The sequence below is a fragment of the Rhinolophus sinicus genome, chromosome 2 (assembly GCF_057876585.1).
Source record: "Rhinolophus sinicus isolate RSI-liver-muscle chromosome 2, RSI-T2T, whole genome shotgun sequence".
In the NCBI taxonomy this organism is placed as follows: domain Eukaryota; kingdom Metazoa; phylum Chordata; class Mammalia; order Chiroptera; family Rhinolophidae; genus Rhinolophus; species Rhinolophus sinicus.
Window position 1 is genome coordinate 76,839,977 of NC_142502.1, and position 21,935 is coordinate 76,861,911.

Below are 21,935 nucleotides of genomic sequence, written 5' to 3' on the forward strand. Positions count from 1 at the left end.
TTAATTTATTCCATCAATTTAGTCCTATTTGCTTAAGTGACTATCTGGCTCCTTATATGCCATGTTAGGCTTTGTGATCTACTAATGCTTCCTGGCTGGGTCCACATTTGCATTCACTGCTAGTAAAGCAGATCTTACAGCCAAATAGATTTCATGACTAAAGTAATAAAGGTCTTTCCTGTCCTTGAGATTTGTCCTACTTGGTATCTAAAACATTTAAAAATGTGTAGAGTTAGTCACTAAAAGGAGACCTAAGTTATTCTTTACAATTTTTACAAAAGCTTAAGGTGCTTAGGGTACATGAACCCTATCTCAAAGAGAGTAAAATGTGATTAGAAAATACAATACAGCTATTTACAAGAGACCCACATTAGGTATAAGGACATACATAGACTGAAAATAAAAGATGAAAAACAATATTCCATGCAAATGGTAACCAAAAGAGAACAGGGATGGCCATACTTATAGCACACAAAATAGACATTAAGTCAAAAACTGTAATAAGAAACAAATTAGATCATTAATAATTATAAAAGAGTCAATTCACCAGGCAGATGTAACAATTAAAAACATATAAATACCTCACAGCAGAGCACCCAAATATATGAAGCAAACAATGACAGAACTTAAGGGAGAAATTGGTAATGGCACAATAATAGTAGACTATCAAGACAATATCTCATGTTTTAGTAATAGATAGATTAACTTGATAGTAGAAGAAACAGAGAACTTGAAAAACATTATCACATTGGACACAGCAGTCATATACATAACACTCCATCCAACAAAAGCAGAATATACATTCTTCTCAAATGCACACAGAATATTCTACAGGATAGATCACAGGTGAGGCCACATAAAAATCTTAATAAATTTAAGTTAATTGAAATCACACCAAGTTTCTTTTCTGACCACACTGGAATGAAATTAGAAATCAAAAGAAAAATGGAAAATTCACAAATATATGGCTCTTGAACAATCAATGGGTCAAAAACAGATTACAAGGGAAATTAGAAAATATCTTCAGACAAATGAAAATAAAAACATAACATACCGAAACATATGAGATGTAGCAATAACCGTAGTAAAACAGAAATACATAGAACTAAAGCCTCCATTAAAAAAAAAAAAAAAAATCTCAAATCAACAACCTAAATTAACACCTAAAGGAACTAGGAAAATAAATAAATAAATAAATAAATAAATAAATAAATAAATCCCAAAGTTAGCAGAAGGAAAGAAATAATGAATATTAGAACACAAATAAATGAAATAGAGAATACAAAAACAGTAAAGACGATCTACAAATTTGACAAGCTCTTAGCTGGGCTTTCTAATAGGAAAAGAGAGCTAGCTCAAATAACAATAATCAGAAATGAAGAGGAGACATTACAACTGATGCCCCAGAAATAAAAAGTATGATAAGGGATTATTATGAACAATTATATGCCAACAAACTGAATGACTTAAGAGAAATGGATAAAATCCTATAAACTTACAATCTACCAATACAGATTCATGAAGAAAAGAAAAAAAGTCTAAACAGACCTATAACTAGTAAGATTGAATCGGTAATCAAAAACCTTCCTCCAAAAACAACAAAAAGCCCATGACCAAACAGATTCACTGAAGAATTCCATGAAACATATAAAAAAAAATTTCTTCTCAAACTCTTCCAAAACACTGAAGGGGAGGGAACAATTTCAAACAGCATTACCCTGATGCCAATATCAAAGATGTCATCAGAAATGAAAACTACAGGCCTATATCCTTAATGGATATTGATGTAAACACTTTAAAGAAAATACTAGCACACCAAATTCAACAACATGTTAAAAGGATCATACACCATGATTAAGTGGAGTTTATCTCTGGGATGCAAGGATTGTTCAACATATGAAAATCAGTCAGTGTAGTACACCACATTAACAGAATGAAGAACCACATGGCCATCTCAATTGATGGAGAAAAAGCATTTAAAAAAAATCAACATTCTTTATGGTAAAAAAAAGAAACTTACAACAAATTAGGTATAGACATAATGCACCTCAACATAATAAAGGCCATACATGAAAAATCCACAGTTAACAATGTACACAATGGTGAAAAAATGAAAGTGTTCACTGCAAGATCAGGAATAAGGTAATAGGCAAGAAAGAGAAATAAAGAGCAACCAAATTGGAAAGGAAGAAACAAAATTTTCCCTGTTTACAGATGAAATGATCTTCTATGTAGAAAACCCTAAAGATTTCACAAAAACCTGTTAGTACTAATAAATTTGGCAAAATTACAGTATACAACATCAACACACAAAAATCAGTTGCAATTTTATACACTATCAATGAATAATCCAAAAAGGAAATTAAAAAAGAAAAATCTCATTTACAATAGCATCAAACACAATAAAAGTTAGGAAGGAACTTAATCAAGAAAGCAAAAGACTTGTAAACTGAAAACCAAAAAATATTGCAGAAATAAATCAAAGAAGTTACAAATAAATGGGAAGACATGCCATGTTCATTAATCGAAAGACTTAATCATATTGATAAAATGTCCATATTACCCAAAGTGATCTATAAATCAATGGAATCCCTATGAAAATCCTAATGACATTTTTTGAAAAAAAAAGAGAAAAGAAAATCCTAATATTCCTATAACATCTCAAAAAACCATAGTAAAATCTGGCGGCCACACACTTTCTGATTTCAAAACATTACAAAGCTATAGAAAGTCAAAATAATACAGTACTAGTATAAATACAATAGAGAGCCCAGAAATATATCCTCACTTTTATGGTCAACTTATCTTTAACAAGAATACCAAGGCTGTAAAATGGGGAAGGGATAATGTCTTCAATAAATGGTGCTGGAAAAATTTGATATCTGTATGTAAATTAATAAAGTTGGACCTTTCTGTTAGACCGTATACCAAAATTAACTCAAATGGATTAAAGATCTAAACATAAAACCTGAAACTATAAAATTCCTAGAAGAAAAATAAGGAAAAAACTTTGCAAATTATTTCTTTGATGTGACATCAAAGTAAAGGCAACAAAAGCTAAAATGTAGAAGTGGTACCATATCAAATATTAAACAAAAAAAAAGATAAAAGAAAAACAAAACTATACAGTAAAGGAAACAACAGAGTGAAAAGGCAATCTACCAAATAAGAAAGACTATTTATAAGCTGTTTGTCTAAAAAAGGTTAATATCAAGAGGATATAAGGAAGTCTAAACCTCAACAACAACAACAAAAAACAAACAATAGATTCTAAAAGTGGTCAAAACTCTTAACTAGACATCCCTCCAAAGATGATCTACAAATGGCCAGAAACTGTTTGAAAAGATACTAAACACAACTTATCCTCAGGAGAATTCATTTCAAAACCACAATGAAATATCAATTCATACCATTATTAAAAAAATAGAAAATAGGGGTGGCCAGTTAGCTTAGTGGGTTAGAGTGTGGTGCTAATAACACCAAGGTTGCCAGTTCGATTCCTGCATGGGCCATTGTGAGCTGCACCCTCCATAAAAAAAGAAAAAAAGGAAAGTAACAAGTGTTGGCAAGGTTGTAGAGAAGTTGGAACTCTTGTGCACTGTTGGTGGGCTGTAAAATGGTGCAGCTGCTATGAAAAACAGTATGGAGATTCTTCAAAAGATCAACAATAGAATTACCATGTGATCCAGAAATCCCACTTTTGAGTATAGAACCAAAGTATTGAAAACAGGATCTCAAAAAGATTTGCACACCTATGTTCACTGCAGCACTACTCATGATAGCCAAGAGGAGTACACATCCTAAATGCCCATTGCCAGATGAACTGATAAAGAAAATGTTGTATATATAGACAATGGAAATTTATCCAGCCTTAAAAAGATGGAAACTCTGTTATATACTACAACACGGGTGAGCTTTGAGGGCATTATGCTAATATGTTTGAAATATCCAGTCACAAAAAGGCAACTACTGTATGATTTCTCTTATATGAAGTATCTAAAGTAGTCCATTTTTTAGAAACAGAAAGTATAATAGTAGTGTCCAGGGGCTGGGGGAGGAGGTAAAAGGTAAATTGTTGTTCAATAAATACAGTTTCAATTTCACAAAATGAAAATACTCTAGGGATGTGTTGCACAATAACGTGCACATAGTGAACAGTACTATTCTGTACACTTAAAAATAGTTAAGAGGGTATATTTCATGTTGTGTTTTTTACCATATTAAAAAAATACGATGCTGCCTCACAGAAGAAACGTCAGTGGAGGGGATTATGGAACTAATTGTGCAAATAAAGAGTAGCCATGCAAAGTACAGTAAAAAGATGTTAATTGTTTAATGAAAATTATTAAAATTACTGTAGCCTCTTTCCACTTTTAGAATTATTTCTCATGTACCTTCTTTTTTTCTTTCAATTAAAGTTTGTTGGGGTGAAAATTTTCAGTAAAGTTACATAGGTTTCAGGTGTACAATTCTGTAATACATCGTCAATATATCACATTGTGTGTTTATCACCCAGAGTCAGTTCTCTTTCTATCACCATATATTGGATTCCCTTTACCCTCAGCTACCACCCGCCACTCCCCTTATCCTTTGGTAACCACTAAACTATTATCTGTGTCTATGAGTTTTTGTTTCTTCATTTGTTTGTCTTGTTCTTTTGGTGTTTTCAGTGTTATATTCCACATATCAGTGAAATCACATGGTTCTCGACTTTTTCTGTCTGACATGTTTCGCTTAGCATAATAATCTCAAGATCCATCCATGTTGCAAATGGCACTACTTCATCTTTTCTTATGGGAGAATAGTGCATTCTAAATGGAATGTTTTCATAATTGTTTTAAACAATCTCCCAATTTAAATAAAACCATAATAAAATAGATGACTTCATATATGTTTTAGAAACTGGGGACTTCATCAGAATTATTAAGCTAAATAGATTTGTTTTAAAACTAAAACCAGCTAATGGCTGCTAAAAAGTAGGGTTGGCTAACAGAGATTTGAAAATTGAATAGAATTTCAAGTTAGATATGCAAAGGATGTAAGAACTTAGAATCACAAAGAAGCTAAGTAATCAGGGATTTAAATTCGCTTTTAAAAGGTATGGCCAAATTAAACTCAGACTTTTGTAAATACTGTACTGATTGTGTGATATTATAAGTATTAGTCATGCAAATTTGTTATCCCCAGGGATGATTTTAATTTTCCCATAACAGGACTTTATAAAAAGATCCAGAACATCAGAAAACTACAGTATTTCATTGCAAACTCAGAATGAAGAAGCAAGGTTCAAAGTTTAGTTCCTGAAAGTAAAGAACTGGTGCTCTTGCCAGAACTCACTACTTCAGGTTGATTGCCTTCAGGCTGTATTGGTATTAAAGTGATTATGACTTTGTTTTTCTATTATTTCCAGTATTATTTAGTTCAACTGCTTTTCCCAATTGCTTTTAATTCATATAATAATGGAAACTCAAATGAGTCCCATTTCCTAAATATGAAGAAAATTCAGCATGATTTATCTTCATTAAGTTGGTGTACTTGACAGCGAATACATATGATTTTGCATCACTGAAATTTGTTCCTTTCTAAAAGATAATTTTCAAATAATAACCGGCTTATAGAATGTTGTTTTCTGTTCAGCTGTATTTTTCCTGGTGTTTTAATATTATAGTGGAATTTGAATATAATTTTAATTAGATCTTTTGCAATATTTTGAATGTTAATAGTTCCATTTAAGGTTTTTTTGTTTTGCTTGTTTTTAGTTTTGTGTTGTTTCGTTTTTAAAACAGGACTACCTCTTTTATATGTCCTACCAGAAAAAACTACACATTGCTCCCATACTCAAAAATATTGTGATTTTCCTCTGAATCTGGAACCTGACTTTATTAAATGAATCAGAAAATGGATTGGCTACAACTCTTTCTTGAACTCTTTGGCTTGAGTATATGTTTGGATACACATTTTCTTTTTTTTCTTAGAGGTGATCTACATAATATAAAATCTTAGAGGTGGCATTGCTGTATTAATAACAATGCACTTTTAAAGCCTCTTAATATTGTCAAATTGTCCTACTAAAAGGTCGTTACAGTTAAAAATCCTCACCAGTTTAAGTGCTCACCAGACCTTGAGTGGTTGTTAGTTCCTTGATAAGAGTAGGGCCTATGTGTGTAGATGGTCTCACCTTCCCCTGAGGACCCTCTGGGCTTGGCTGGCCAGCCTTCATCTATCAGGCTCAAAAGTGGTCATCGGGGGGTGGGAAGAGTGACACCCTCAGGCTTTGGTGTCAATAGCCTAAGTTGGGGCCACCATATTGAACCCAAGGCTCCTTGAGCCTGTCCACGCATGGCCACCTATGCCTTACAAGATTTTCTGCAGAAGACAGCTGTGTATTCACACTAATATAGAGGTGCATGGCTTGCACTTCTTAAAGGAATGGATATTAGCATCATTGAGGAAACAAGACAGTGGAAGAGTCCTGGTTTTCCCAGACAGAAGACTTGAGTTGAATGCAGTCCCTTACTGGACATATAGCCTTGGGCAGGTCACTGAAGTAACAAGGAGCTCAGTTCTTTCATGTATAAAACCCGAGTGAAGGAGGGGACTCATCTTTAAAGGGCCTCACAACACTAATATCCACTGTTTCTCGGCTGTTGAACTGTAAGAAATTACACTGAAGAAGAATGAAAGTGGGATGCTCAAAATAGCACGTATTTAGTTTGGATTCCAGCAGAGCCCACTTCCTTCAGTTGAAGGGACAATTTGAATATGCTTAATTGTAAAAGGGAAGACACACAGTAAAATAAAAATTGCAGCTTGAAGAATAGCCGAATACTTATTAAGGCAAGAGGAAAAAAGAAATATCTAAATAAAAGAGTCAACATGTCGTTATTTCTGTCTTATATGAAGGAAAACTTCTAAATCATATCTACTAAAAACATTATGTCAAGTTCTTCCTAGTCCCCTTGAGGGAAATTACGCAAAGTATTGTTTTGAAAATGATTATATCAAAATACAAAATGTCTGGAAACTTAACAGCAAGTCTAACGTTATTCTGTGTATGGGAAATTTGACTCCAAAAATTTCAACAGAGAATTAGTAAAAAGAACACAGGAAAACATGTCATGAAAATCTGGTAAATAATAAGTAAACACGTAGAGCACATTTGTATATTGTTTTCATCTGAATAAAGAAGATATTTCCTTTCCTATTGGGTTCATTTCAGAGTCAAATTTATACAGTAAAACAAGATAGATGTATTTTTATTCCTCTGTTCCTAAAATATTTTTTTAGTATAAAGACTAAATTTATATGTACCTTATTTTTAAAAAAATGCTTTACATAGGATATTTTATCAGATAAACAATTATTCAAGTAAATACTTCTTGGAACTTTATTATTTATTAAACACTGTTCTGGGAGTTTTGACAGTAATTTAAAATAATTAAGGCAATAAGGTTAGCAGGGTTGCTGCTTAGTAAATGTTTGTTGAGTGACTACAAAGCAAAACATTACCCTTGTCCATTTAAAAGGCTTACTCTTATTTAGAAGATCTATATTTGGCATGGTTTACTCACTAAACTTTCTGGAACAATTTTTTAAAAAGGAAAATAACAGGTATAAAAATGCTTAGTTACATTATCTTACTATATGAAATAAAAGAAAATATGAAGTAAATGCTAATATTTCATCTTTCAAATAGTATTTAAACATTTCATCTTGAGCATTCTATTGTCATTATTTCTGGTCAATGAATCTAAATGTGACTACTGTTTTCCTAGAGTCATTTAGGTTATTATACATAGAAAATATGAGTACATATACCTATTTATAATTCTTATACAAATGTTATTAAGGACTTCAAGTAAAGAATATGTCAGAACTCTAAAATTCCATAATTTTGCTGTAATAAAGAGGGAATTTCTGAAGATGGAAAGAACCTTTGAGTTCAATTCCACAGTTTACATATTAAAAAAAGTCAGGGACTTTTGCCAAGGTTGATCTGAAATCCTAGGTATCACAGGTGGTATTAGGGGACCCACTACTCTGAACAATTCTCTACTTTGTCCATTAAATCACCCATAATGCATCCATTGATTCTATCCATAACTGTAAGTAACCACTAAATCTGCATTTCAACAGATTTAAAAAAATGTTGAAACACTAAATGAATGTGTGTTTTTTTTCTTTTTACAAAAAGCTGATATCACTAGATAAATTTTCAATTCCCTTGACTATATAAATTTATGAAAATTGGAATAACCTGATTTCATTGGTGTAGGTAAGTTCTATGGTATTATGCAAAACAAGATTAATAATAATGCAACTTTGTTAGACAAGTAGGGACATGAATTCACAATCAAAAACATTTTATGTTGAATATTTTATTTGCATTCTCTATATCTCTCAGCAGCAAATAGGGTGAATACTGCCTATAAAGATGCTTCTATCTTCATGGTGAACTTAAGACAGATGATTTCTGAGTGACTGGACAAGTTTATACATTTTTTGTTATGTTAAGTTGAAATTGAAACCCAAGTCATCTGATTTAAAGTAGGGTCTAGTCTAGAATTCTTAAAAGATGAGCTTTACACAAATGAACTCCCTGTGGAAATAAGTGTCTAACTGAAAATAAGTGTCTAACTGAGTATCTAAGTATACTTTGAACTCTAGCATATTTCTCCTCAAATGAACATCACACATAAAGATAGTCACTGTAACTTTAAACCAATTTTACCTGTGAGTAGTTGTACATACCAATGTGTTTTAATGCAACCAGTGAAAAAGTTGAGAGTAAAGTTATCAGTTTGGAAAATCTGTTATTAGTAGAACAAAATCAAGTGCAAACCTATTCAAATGCAGACAGCCCAAATTCCATCCAGAGAAGGGAGTTAAAGAAAACTCAACTTCTCATAGCTGTCTCTGTGGTTGAAGGAGGACCTGCATTGTACTGAGTGGGACTCCCGATGACTCATCGATTATATTAATAACTTGTTGCACGTAGAAAGATTTTCTCCAAGGAATTGTAACTAATTACTGCAGCTGCAAAATCTTAGTTGCTTTCTTGGGAGGCCTTTTTCTGCTGGACTGAACTCTAATTGGTTTTATTTATTAGACCATTTCTTATACCCCTGGTATAACAGTACATATCATTCACAGTCTCTCCCCCTAAAAATGTGAAGCTACATTCATGAGGGTATGAGTAAGAGCTCATTGCAAATGTGGCTTTGTTTAACAAACGTATAATCTTGTTTGTCTCAGGCCTCCAAAATGAGGTGGGGTGGAGGAAACAGGTCATCATGAGTGATAACATCACTATCCAAACAGATATGAATGTTTTCCATGAAATGAGGTAAAGTAGTTAAGACAGTAGAGCAAATAAATGAATGTTGGTAGAATTACTATTTGTAATTGTTTCTTTTAATGGCTGGGAGGAAAGAAATGAATAGATTTCTTCCAAAAATAGTCTTCTAATTGAACACCACTTTTTCTTAATGTAACTGTAATTGAATATTTATTTAGAAGCAAATTGAAATCTTGTGTAAATGAAGTTAAAAAAAAAAAAAAAAAGCAAAAAGAACAAAAACACACATGTATTCCCAGTCGTCATGACATTCCTTTAGTTTCAAGTAATATTGATGAACAGTACCATTAAGTACAAATAAAGAGAGAAGACAGATTAAATTTAAAACAACCCATCCTATTATAGAGATTTGAGGTTTTTCTTTTTTCTTCTCCCCCCGCCCCAATCTTAAGGCAAGTCATGATTAGTTACAAAAGAATTACAGAGCTATAATCAGAGACCAAAATTGTCTTTTCTAGTTGTTTTGAAATGCATAATATGCTAATAAGCTGTTCATTAAATTGGTATTTTCTATTTCATTTAAGAAAAAGCCCTTTGTATTACCAGAACTTGTTTGACTATTTTCATAGAATGAACTATAATCACATTTTCGGAATAGTTCACAAAGATTACAACAGCTTATTATTTTGTAGCTTACCTCAGAGTGGGCAAAATTAGATCTAAGTTTTTGTACAAGACTGCTCCAAGAACAAATACTGACGATTCATCTAATTCTAGAAAGAATAAAATACAATAAAAATAGTGAAACAGCAAGAAAAACATTTTATCTTATAAAACTTTAATCTGTTAATTACAAGAGAGGATTCCAGGACTTCCTTATGCAAAGCTGGGTAGAGATGCTTTCCTAAACATGAATGGGGCAGGTTAGCCCCCACACTGCACACATTAATTGTAAATCTAAAAGACATGCTTTCATTGGTTTTGTGTCACAAAGTAACTGTCTGTCATTAGGCTAAGGTGAGAAGCTGCTTTAGTTGCAGCTAATGAGTTTAAATTCGCAATATGATATGGTTAAAGAGAGCCAATTCTCTTTTGGAGCACTAAGTCAGAAGGTCAAAATCAACAAGGTGAAAATAAGACCACAATGTCACTGTTGAAAACAGACGTTAATTTTAGAGGTGATCTTGATCATGTCAAGCTCAGGTCTATAATTTGCACATATATACATATATGTATTTTTTCATTTTAATAGATCCTTTCCTCCAGTGGATTCAGAGATTTAAAGACCAAGTGTAAGCTTCTATATTTACAAAATTAGTTGAGAATCAAGACTTCAGATCATTTTTAAATTGTTTAATATATAGAGATTTATGCCTAGTGTTTTATTAAATGAGCTTATTGAACATTCAAGCCCAAATTATTTCACATATTTACCTTTAGATGACAGAGGAGTAAAAATGCTTTTTGGAATGACTACCCTATCTTCTGAGTTTCTTGCCCAGTCAACCATTCCCTTCCGTCCTTTCATTGGAAAGTTGATGTCTGTTAGAACAGAGGCAGCAGGAAGCTTCTGAATGCTAGCCACTATTAAAAAAGAAGTAATAATGTCAACTAAAATCTTCCAGTGTAATCAATCAATATTGATCAAATTAAACCTTGCAGTACATTCAAAATAAAATTTTGAGTCAAAATTATATTTACCAGAGTTACAAAACAGACTTATTTCTTATTATTAGATAATATTCATTAAAGTTGTTGATTCTTTTAGATTAACCTGGGCTTCTGTTGCTTTCAGCAGGAATCATACAACGATGGTCACTGGTGGAGTGGATATCCTGCGAATATCGGCCAGTGCTGCCATACTGGTTGTTCATGGTTGGCCTCCATTTCAATTGTTTGAAGCTCATATTGTATTTTTGGTTAAATATTTTGATTCACACACTTGATTTATAGACTAAATTTTACATTTAAATTGGAACTTTGTCTTCAGAACAAATTTTCTGCATTTACATCTGAACATTGTCTATGGAACAAAGTTTTCATGAATTAGATGGGATACCATGAAGACATGGAAAATAATTCCATATTGCTCTGGGAGACAGAACAGTCAGAACTCAAATAGTAAAGCACCACTAATGCTATAACCATAGAGCTAAAATAATATACAGAAATATTAACAAATGGATTAATAGTAACAATTCTTAAAGTGTAACCCTACAATTGAAAGTAATAAATGCATTCATCTGAATAAAGAGCTGTGTCTATACATGCAGTAAGTATTTTTATATATATTGATAATACAATGAATGAGAAGTTTGGTAATGCCTGAATGTATTTTTGATATATACTCAATGTTTTTATTTCATATATATATAAATATTTATTTTATTTATATTATACACACACACACATATATATGATAAAACTGGGATGATAGATGATTTAGCACTTGATTATACACATTTTCAATTAACAACTATAATTTGTATAACTTTTACATAGGTCCATACTTGTTCTACATTAAAGTTTCAGGTGCCTTATGCAGAATTTAAACAGAAAGGTGATGGAGAAACTTTAAAACTATCACAGTAGAACACCTAAAATAAGAAACCATTAGGCTCTTCATAAGTAGATTTCATTCTAAAGAAACTTGTAATTTAAATCAAGAAAGGATGAAAATTAAGAATTTAACAATATCAGCTATATAAATAGCTGATAGTACTGAACCACTGGCTTACTTCCAAATTAAATTGGTTATGTATTTATTATTCTACTTTATTAAAGCTCTTTCAGGCTATTATACACATCCATTATCAGCATAGGATGGGATTTCATTTGGCCTGTAATTTATTATAGTAAGCCTAAAAAAGGATTTTGTAACTAAATGTTGAAGGAAAGAAGATACTTGGTAAAACATAAATTAATTATGGATGTGAAATGTTGTTTTTGGATAACAACCCTAATTATTTGGTTTCTTAATTTATTTCAAACAATATAGTCTTTGATATCCATAAACAACCCAGTTCATGTCTCCTAAAGGGTCCAAAAGCTCCACTGCATACATATAGACAGGTCAGCACATTGGTGGCACATTGCTACTTAAGGGTCCTGTAAGCTCATTCAATAAGCAAACCTAAGCTCATCTACTTCCAAATCCCTTGAATGTAACTTTGGTAGTCTTGGTGTTAGAGGAAATTTATTTCACATCTCTGCTCTAAAAACTGACGGAAAAAAAAAAAAAAAAATGAAGGTTTTTTGACTGTCACACGACTGGTTTCTACTATAAAGGAAAATAAACAAGAGACACATTGTTGGGCCTTGAGGTCTAATAATTCTTTTGTTTCTCTATATATTGGCTAGAAAACAAACAAAAAAAACACAACTAAATAAAAAGAAGAAATAACAAGTAGAGAAAACATATTCTCTATCAACTTGATATCACTTTGTCCTGAATAAATGCTAGTCTATTATCATACTATAAAATATATAAAAATAATAAATTTAAACATGCATGTATCTCACTTTATAAAATGCATTTGTTCTTCAATTAGAGGTATACTGTCTACAAAATTATGACTATCTAGACCAGATTGTACTTTTGAACACAGTCTAAAGGAACATAAAACTCAATTAGGATCACTATTTAATTTGTGCAAAAGTCATTTAAAATGCATAGTCTTGAGCATAAATAGTGCATAAAGCCAAACATTTATTCATTAATTTTAGTAGAAATGTAATTTTAAAGTATGATATTTTCAATAAATACATTATAAAAATGGATATGACTTTATACACTGATAAGATTCAAGTACTAGCTTTAAATCATCAATGTACATGTTCCTTAAAGTATGAAATATTTAAAATTGTGTATCTTTACCTTAAACATACCTAGGAAGATGCCTAAGATGATACTATGGGTCTTCATGACCCTACATTGATTCACCAGAAAACCTATTTCCACATAGCAAAAATAATTCGAAAATGACTTATTTCCTCCTTTCAATCCCTCTACCAGACACTTGAACCAATCCACTCCACTATTCTTTCCCTTCTTCACCAAATTTAACTGCCAAAAACCATTAGGTAAAATTTAGGCACATTTACAGTCTTTAGGGAACTGGGATGCTCATATGTTAAGTAAATAACAAAGAGGTAAGATTGAAAATGAATGTCTTAAATTATGTCAAGCGTATATATGTGTCCAGTGCTGACAAAGGGAAATAAATGCAAAGCATAAGAGCAAATCTATGTGCTGTTGTTCTTTAATAACTGCTGCATTAAAACCAGTCATTGTGTGTTTAGATGATAGAGCATCTTTCTTCAAAAACTGAGAAGATGCCATTCTTACAGAAGATAAAAGTACTTAGAAGAAACCTCAAAATACCCAGTGTCCCTGAACAAATAGGCACATCTTGAATGCTCTGAGAATTACCCTTAATTCATTGTATCGTGTTTTCATTACAACACTAGATTTGATTTCATATGCAATGGAAACAGGTGACTCAATACTGATAAACCTCGGAGCAAAACCAGCTGCCCTTTTATTTTGCAATTTTAATATTTTCATTTTGAATTTGGGTATGCAGCACCAAATTCCTTTGAGAGCATCATGTCTGTTATGGGCCAAGCTCTCAAAGGATTCAGGTTCAGTACAAATATTTGCTCTTCAGAAAGAATAAGGAATTTTTGCAGATGAGTTTAAAAGCATGTGAGTTGATTTTTTTTTTTTTTTTTTTTTTTTTTTTTTTTTTTTTGGTAACCACTGAGCCCTTTTTTGGTTCATTTAAGCAGGGTGGTGATTCTAACCTTATTCCTCAGGAAAATTATGAGGTTTTAGTCCTTTACTCTTATTAGGTCCTGGTGGATGGGGATTCTGGCTTATTCATCCTTGTAATGTGAAGAGTAGATATACAGGTTGGAGTTAGTTAATTTGTACATCAGTTGCCTCATGGACAAAAAGGAAAGGCATGTGGAAGGAAAAGACTAGAGAGCAAGAATGCATGGATAAATGCCACAGGAATGAGCAAAATGGGTAAATGAGGACCAACAAAGGAAAATGGCACTTACCAGAATAGCTTAAGTGTGGGCTCCTGATGTAAGCCCTGGATTCAAATCCCTGACATTTTAGGATAATTATAATGTTTTTTGTTTTGTTTTTTCGGGGGGGGGGGGACAGTCTCTGTTAGATAAATTCCATGTTCATCTTATAAATTGTATGACACTAGACAAATAGCCTAACCTCTCTGTGCCTCAATTTCCTCTTCTGTAACATGGGAATTATATTATCTACCCCATCCGGATGTTGGAGGATGAAATAAGGTAAATTACTTTCTGTCAAGAGGTGAGAGCTGGGTGCCTAGAACCATACCTGCAGCGTGGATGATCCTATGTAAGTGCTGGATATTATTGTTAGAGTAGGTTTTCCCATAATCAAGTCCAAGAGAATTACCTCACTGTGTGCTCCACACTATGATCAAGTAACTAATTTTTGCACGAAGCATTCTTTTTTGGTTGTACTTCAGTGACCTTAGGCATGAGATTACATATTCAAAACTTTAGGTTGAATACATTCAAATAAACAAAGGCAGGAATTGTACTTAAATGTACCACCTAGGGAGTTGAATAGGATTTCTTTTGCCAATTCATTCTCTCTCTCTCTCTCTCTCTCTCTGTCTCTCTGTCTCTCTGTCTCTCTGTCTCTCTCTCTGTCTCTCTCTCTCTCTCTCTCTCTCTCTCTCTCTCTCTCTCTCTCTCTCTCTCTCTGTCCCCACCACCACCAAACAAAATGGGCTGCCTTCTGTGATTATTTGGTTACACAAAGTCAGTCACATTAAAAATCTATTGCTTCAATTGAGAAAGGAAATGACTGCATCATGAATGACAAATTTAGTATTTCCATTCCAGCCAGGGACACAGACTGCAAAGACAATTTCAAAAGCACTAGCTTTAGGCAGTGACTTCAGTGCTTAATGCAGCGACTCACGTTCTGTAAATGAGTAGAGGAAACTCCTAGGTGCATGCGCACCTCATAATCATAAACAAATGTGTAGGGTGATACAGAATAAGTTTAAGGGGTACCTTAAACACTGTCCTTTCCATTAGCCTCCCTTTATCCCCAGTTTCATTTTCTGAGGTTTCAGTTATCCATGGTCCACTGTGGTCCAAAAATATTAAATAAAATATTGAAGAAATAAACAATTCATAAGTTTTAAATTGTACACTGTTCTGAGTCGCATAATGAAATGCCCCGCCATCCTGCTGTATCCTGCCTGGGCCGTGAATTATCCCTTTGTCCAGTGGACTCATGCTGTCCCCCTTACCTGCCTGGTAGTCACTGAGTAGCCATCTCAGTTATCAGATTGACCAGTCAGAATATCACAGTGCTTGTGTTCAAGTAATTCTCATTTTATTTAATAATAGCCCCATAGTGAAAGAGTAGTGATGCTAGCAATTTGGATAGACCAAAGAGAAGCCATAATGTGCTTTCCTTCAGTGCAAAGGAGAGTACAGTACAGTAAGATATTTTAAGAGACCACATTCACATAACTTTTATTACAGTATATTGCTGTAATTGTTATATTTTATTATTAGTTATTGCTAATCTCTTATTGTGCCTAATTTACAAATTAAACTTTATTGTAGGTATGTATGTATGTATAGGGAAAAAACAATACACAGAAGGTGCCAAAAAAATGTATACACATTTTTTAAGAAAGCAAAACCATATTAAAGTTGTAATAATATATACCGATCACAAAAGATGAATACAAGTCACAATTGACTTCTGCAATTACAAGGGGAGCTCACAGTGGTTACCATCAGCACCTTGACACTTCTAATTATGGCGAAGTATTGCTTTAGCAATGCTGACCAGTGTCCGCTTGCATACGTTTTTCTGGCACCCCAGGTATCTAGGGTTCTGTACTATCTGGTGGTTTCAGGTATCCAATGGGGAGCATGAGAACACATCCCCTACGGGTAAGAGGGGACCACTGTATTGATATTTCTGTTATATTTAAACTTTGCCTCATTTTTCATGTTGATTCAGAGGGAACATCTTACAAACTAGGTCTGACTCACCAATATTAGAAAATTGGCCAGTTATCAAAATGGAATTGCTTGTGGCAAACGTCACTCAGTATTACAAGATGGCCACCTGTACAGTTTTGAAATCCTGCAAGAAAAATATGGGAGGGAGGGAATGATGCCTCACATCAGTGTGTTAGAAAGCAACTACTCATATTTTTTGTGTACCCATAGCAAGTGCATAGGCACTACGCAGTCTACATGGAGGCTAACCCCCTGGTATTTAGAAACTTAAGAAAAAAACATGATTTTTATATTTATATAGCAATGTTGAGTGCCTTGTGAAATACTGAGGGCATTTGGGAGGGAAAGGACAGAGGACATTTATTGAACACTTATTCAATAAGTATTTCTCAAACGCCTCCTCGGTGCCAGGCACTGATCTCAGCAAAGCACTTGGTCAGGTCCTTTACACATGATATCTTATTAATATTTAGGACAACACTAGGAGGTATTGTCATTATCAGTATCCTCATTGTTTTTACCTGTAACATTACTTTACAAATGAGGAAGTGGACTCTGTTAAGCGGTGATATTGGGATTCAAATGTCAGTTTGCCTACTCCATAGTGTATGATTTTACACTTGTGCAGGGTAGTTTGATTTTACCTAACAAATTACCAGCAGATGTACTTTTGCTTTACTGTAATATTTCTGCACTAACTATAAAAGACAGACATAATGATTCAGGTAGAGGAAATTAAAACTATCTTGCTTGTGTAACAGGAGATAAAAACTAGATACCACTGCAGAATGGTGGCTATCAAATGGAGATTTATCTATCTATCTATCTATCTATCTATCTATCTATCTATCTATCTATCTAGCATCTATTCTTTAATATGCCCAGCACAATCTTTATGTTCTAACAACTCTATGAAAAATCACATATTAGGATATTTTATAGGAAATACTCAGACATTCAAACTGACAGATTTTTAGTTGCTCTCTTCTTCTCCCCACTTCCCTCTTTTACTCTATCTCCTTTCCCAAAATGTTAGGATTAGAATGTTTAAGGCGATAGAGAAAGAACTGGCTTGCTAGAGAGCAGCACGTAGCCATCACTTCCCAGGAAACAAAGTCACTAGGCAGGGACATGTGTGCGGACTGTGGTCCTCTGATAGCACTGCCTCCATTTCATCTTCACCATCACCGTTACGTAGTGTAGGATCCCCAAGTCCCAGGAGCAGCACGCAGAGAACTAGATGAGAAATGTTCTTCACATTAGTAGTTTACAGATTGTTTTTAAAGAGATCAAGCAGGAGCCTCTAATTTTTTTAAAGTAGGCAAATTAGACAGGCAGTCAAGAAAGTATGTGGCATGTCATGGATAATTTTTTCAACTTATTCGTTTTTATTACATAGTATATATAGTGAAACTTCAAATAATTAATCATTTTGCATATTCTTTTTCAGGACCAAAGTAATAATAATAATAATAATAATAATAATAATAATAATAATAATAAAACCTTACAAATTACTTGTGAATCATCACCTTTAGATGCCATTTAGCCATTTAAAACCTGTGAGCCTCTGAGCAGCCAGGCATGTTTCTTATGTCTGCTCATGGTCTTTGAGCCAGACTTTGGTACTCTCTCTGAAGGATTCCCTCTGCTTCTTCCCACATGACTCCTGCTTCCCCAGCATGTGATTGTGCTGAGGCATGTGGTACATCCACTCCATAGACATGACTATTATTCAAGCTGAACTGACTCAAACAGGGATTGGAAAACTATAATCCACAGCCCAAATCTATCCTATCAGGTTTTTTTCCCTATGGTCTACAAGGTAAAAAGGTTTTCATATTTTTAACTAGTTAAAAAAATAAAGAAATTATATTATATTTTGGTATATGTAAGTTAAATGAAGTCATGCAATAATGGCAGTTGAATAGTACAGCACAGACTGTATGGTCCACAAATCCTAAAACACTTACTATCTGGCTCTTTACAGAAAAAAGTGTGCCTACTCCTGTTCCAGACATATATTGGAGAAGTTATTTTTCAACATCACAGTTTTTCATGAAAGAGAAATGCATTCTAAAAGCATGTTGGTTTCTACACTTTTCCTGTTATCTAGTGTGTATTCTTTCAGACTATCTTTTTCTTTCTCACAAACAAACAAAACAGAAACAAATTCATAAATACAGAGAATAGTTTCATGGTTGCCAGATGGGAAGGGGTTTAGGGGGATGGGTGAAAGAGGAATTAAGAAGTACAAATTGCCAGTTAGGAAAATATTCACAAGGATGTAAAGTACATCATAGGGAATATAGTCAATGATATTGTAATTGCTATGTATGGTGTCAGATGATTACTAGACTTAGTGGCGTGATCACTTCATAAATTATATAAATGCCTAATCACTATGTAATACACCTTAACCTAATATAATATTGTATGTCAACTGTAATTGAAAAAAACATTTTTAAAATGAGAGCTTTTGTATATGTAGCACTATTGACTCTTTTCATATGCATTTGTGTGTGTGCATGTGTCACGTGTCGTGTGTGTGTGGTATAGTGTTGTTTTATGTTGTTTTTGTTGTTGTTGTTGTTGTTTTTGACACTTAAGTGTCTTTAAAACTTCCTAGAGAAATAAGTCAGGAAGCTATGAGGAGTTAGGCAGCATCCAAGCAAGCAGGAAACAACAACTGAAGTGAATAATTCAATGGCTTCCCTAGATAGTGAATCATCCATTCCCAGAAGAGTAATAGCATTAGAAAGTGCTGTGACTTGACAAGAGAAAAGAGATCATTGTAGGCTGAAGAGTTCATTCTGGAAATTCATTCATCCAAACAAATCTCTATTAAGCCCTGAGAGTATTCCAAGCACAGTCCTACCACTGAAGATTTAGAAGTAAACAACAGATACAAATTCTTCGCCCTTAAAGAGCTCAAGGTCTAGCGGGGGACACATAAAATTGGGTAAATGAACACACAAGTCAGATGATTCTAGATTGTGACAGGCAGTATGAAAGAAATGACTCATGTGATGGAGCATGGTTGGTTGGCCAAGAAAGACCTTTCTGAATAGGCACCATCTGAGCAACGGTTTGATGGTTGAGTCTGAGAGAAGGGAAGAGGAAACTGACTGTGCTGACCTAGGGACTAACAAGGCCTGCAATGTTCCAGAAGTATCAGAATAGTACTGTCTGGGCAGGAAGAATGATGTGAGCAAGGGCATGCAATGAGGGAATGATACGTCTTAGATATTCTTAATATAACTTAAACAGTTATATTCTTAATAAGGCAGAAAGTTTTAGTTAGAGGAGCAGGCGAAAAGGATGAAAATCATATTGTAGCCTAAGAAATCTGTAGATCCGGAGCATGATCAAATTTAGAATTTGAAGATGTAAATTAGATGCCTCCTAATTAGAATAGTTCATAATGTAGACTGATAAGTTTTCCTAAAGATGGAATAAAATAGACTAATTCTTTCAACAAATATTAACTGAGTACCTATTACATTCCAGGTACAGTTCTGGGCAATGGAAATACACCAGTGAGCACAACAGTTAAAGTCCCTGCCCTCATTGGAATGGCATGGAATCTGGGGAGAGACAGACAAAGAATAAACAAACACAATTAGATAGAATGTTAGGAATGATAAGTGGTATGAGAGAGAATGCATAGTGGAGTAGGGAAGCTTAGGGAAAGCTGCTTCGGTGAGCTGGCATTTGTGCAGACACCTGAAAAAAGTGAGAGGATGAACTATATAGATATGAAAGAGATGACAGAAACAAGCCGAGAAACACAGTTTAAGAAAGGCTCACTTTTAGAAGGCAAAAATAAATAAACAGGGAAAGACACCATAAATAAATTGGGGGCCGAGGCGAGGAGACAGAGAGGAGAAGGAAGAGGAGGAGGAGGAGGAGGAGGAGGAGGAGGAGGAGGAGGAGGAGGAGGAGGAGGAGGAAGAAGGAGGAGGAGGAGGAGGAGGAGGAGAAGAAGAAGAAGAAGAAGAAGAAGAAGAAGAAGAAGAAGAAGAAGAAGAAGAAGAAGAAGAAGAAGAAGAAGAAGAAGAAGGAGAAGAAGAAGAAGGAGAAGAAGAAGAAGAAGACCAAAATAGTAAACTAACTCAGGAGAGATGAATTCTAACAATGACACAGTGGCTTTATAAGGAGTTACAGGCTTTATAAATTATGGAACATTGGTCTAAAAATATGACAATCATCCTCTAAAATTAGGTTCAGGCCATGCTGTATCGCTGAGATTTGCAAACTTTTTCTATAAAGGGCCAAAACAACAAATATTTTCATCTTTGTGGGCCACCAGGCCTCTGCTGCATCTACCCAATGCTGCCAGTATGATAGAAAGCAGCCATAATCAATTCATAAATGATGGATCATGAAATAAATACAGTATTTGATTACATAAGAAAAATTGTCCTTTGTGACCAGTATTATCTCTGCAGTCACATTATACTTGACTGCCTTGTTTGCTGACCTTGATCAAGCTGCACAGATTTTTTTTTTCCACAACAGATCTTTTCCTGTCTAACTAGAACATTCTTTTCTTTTCTTATGCTTGAGTCTCTGCAGAATTATTTTTTCCTTAGGTTGGTCTGTCTTAACTGCTGCATCTAAAAAAATTCAACTCCCTCCCATTCCTCTCTAACTAATATATCATGCAGTTTATTTTCTTTATGGTCCTATTCAGAGTTAAATACTGTCTAGTTTATGTAGACTTGTTTATTATCTGCCTCCCACACTAGACTATAAGTTCCAAAAGGAAAATAATTCTGCATACTTACTGTTGTATAATAGAATCCTAACATGTAGTAGGTTTGACATAATACGCCATATATATTTTTAAATGAGTGGTATTTACCAAAGGCACAAGAGAAGGCACTGGGGTTTAATGTGATATCTTTGATCCTTGGAGACAAATAGACTTAGTCTTCCAATTACTTAGTGATCTCTGGCAAGTCATTTAATTGCTCTTTAGTTTGACCATCTGTAAAAATCAATAGCCTTTCATGATGATTAAGCCAAATACAGTTAGTTTATTCCCTATACACAGTAGAACACAATATATGCCAATTTCCATTTATTCTTCACCTCAACCATTCTCTACCTTCTGTAAAATGCTGTGGAAGATCCCAAATTAAAAAAGAAAAAGTTCCTACCATGTTTCCCTGAAAATAAGCCCTAGCCGGACAATTACCTCTAATGCGTCTTTTGGAGCAAAAATTAATATAAGACCCAGTCTTATTTTAATATAAGACTGGGTCTGATATAATATAATATTATAACATAATATAATAAAATATAATATAATATAAATACTGGGTATAATATAATATAATATTACTGGGTATAATATAATATAATACCAGGCATTATATTAATTTTTGCTCCAAAAGATGCATTAGAGCTGATGGTCTGGCTAGGTCTTATTTTCGGGGAAACATGGTAGAAAGAGATTACAATCCAGTGACACACCTGTTTCACACAAATATCTTAAATATGGGAAGAATGGGTATAAGACGTTTTCTTCTAAACTCCAAACCTGTCTATTTAAATTGTTTAGTTGAATGTCTTCAGGCAT

General features: G+C 33.7%; 1 protein-coding gene across 5 annotated transcripts in view; it reads right to left on the bottom strand.

The window, feature by feature from the left end:
* The window catches only part of ADGRB3 (adhesion G protein-coupled receptor B3), a 682,811-nt gene that overhangs the window by 301,838 nt on the left and 359,038 nt on the right, over positions 1-21,935 (bottom strand). For all 5 annotated transcript variants that reach the window (XM_074333154.2, XM_074333153.2, XM_074333155.2 and 2 more), the window contains 2 exons: positions 10,733-10,882; positions 9,996-10,071 (listed from right to left, as the gene is read on the bottom strand). In XM_074333154.2, the coding sequence (XP_074189255.1) occupies positions 9,996-10,071; positions 10,733-10,882 (226 nt within the window). The remainder of the gene's footprint in view (positions 1-9,995; positions 10,072-10,732; positions 10,883-21,935) is intronic.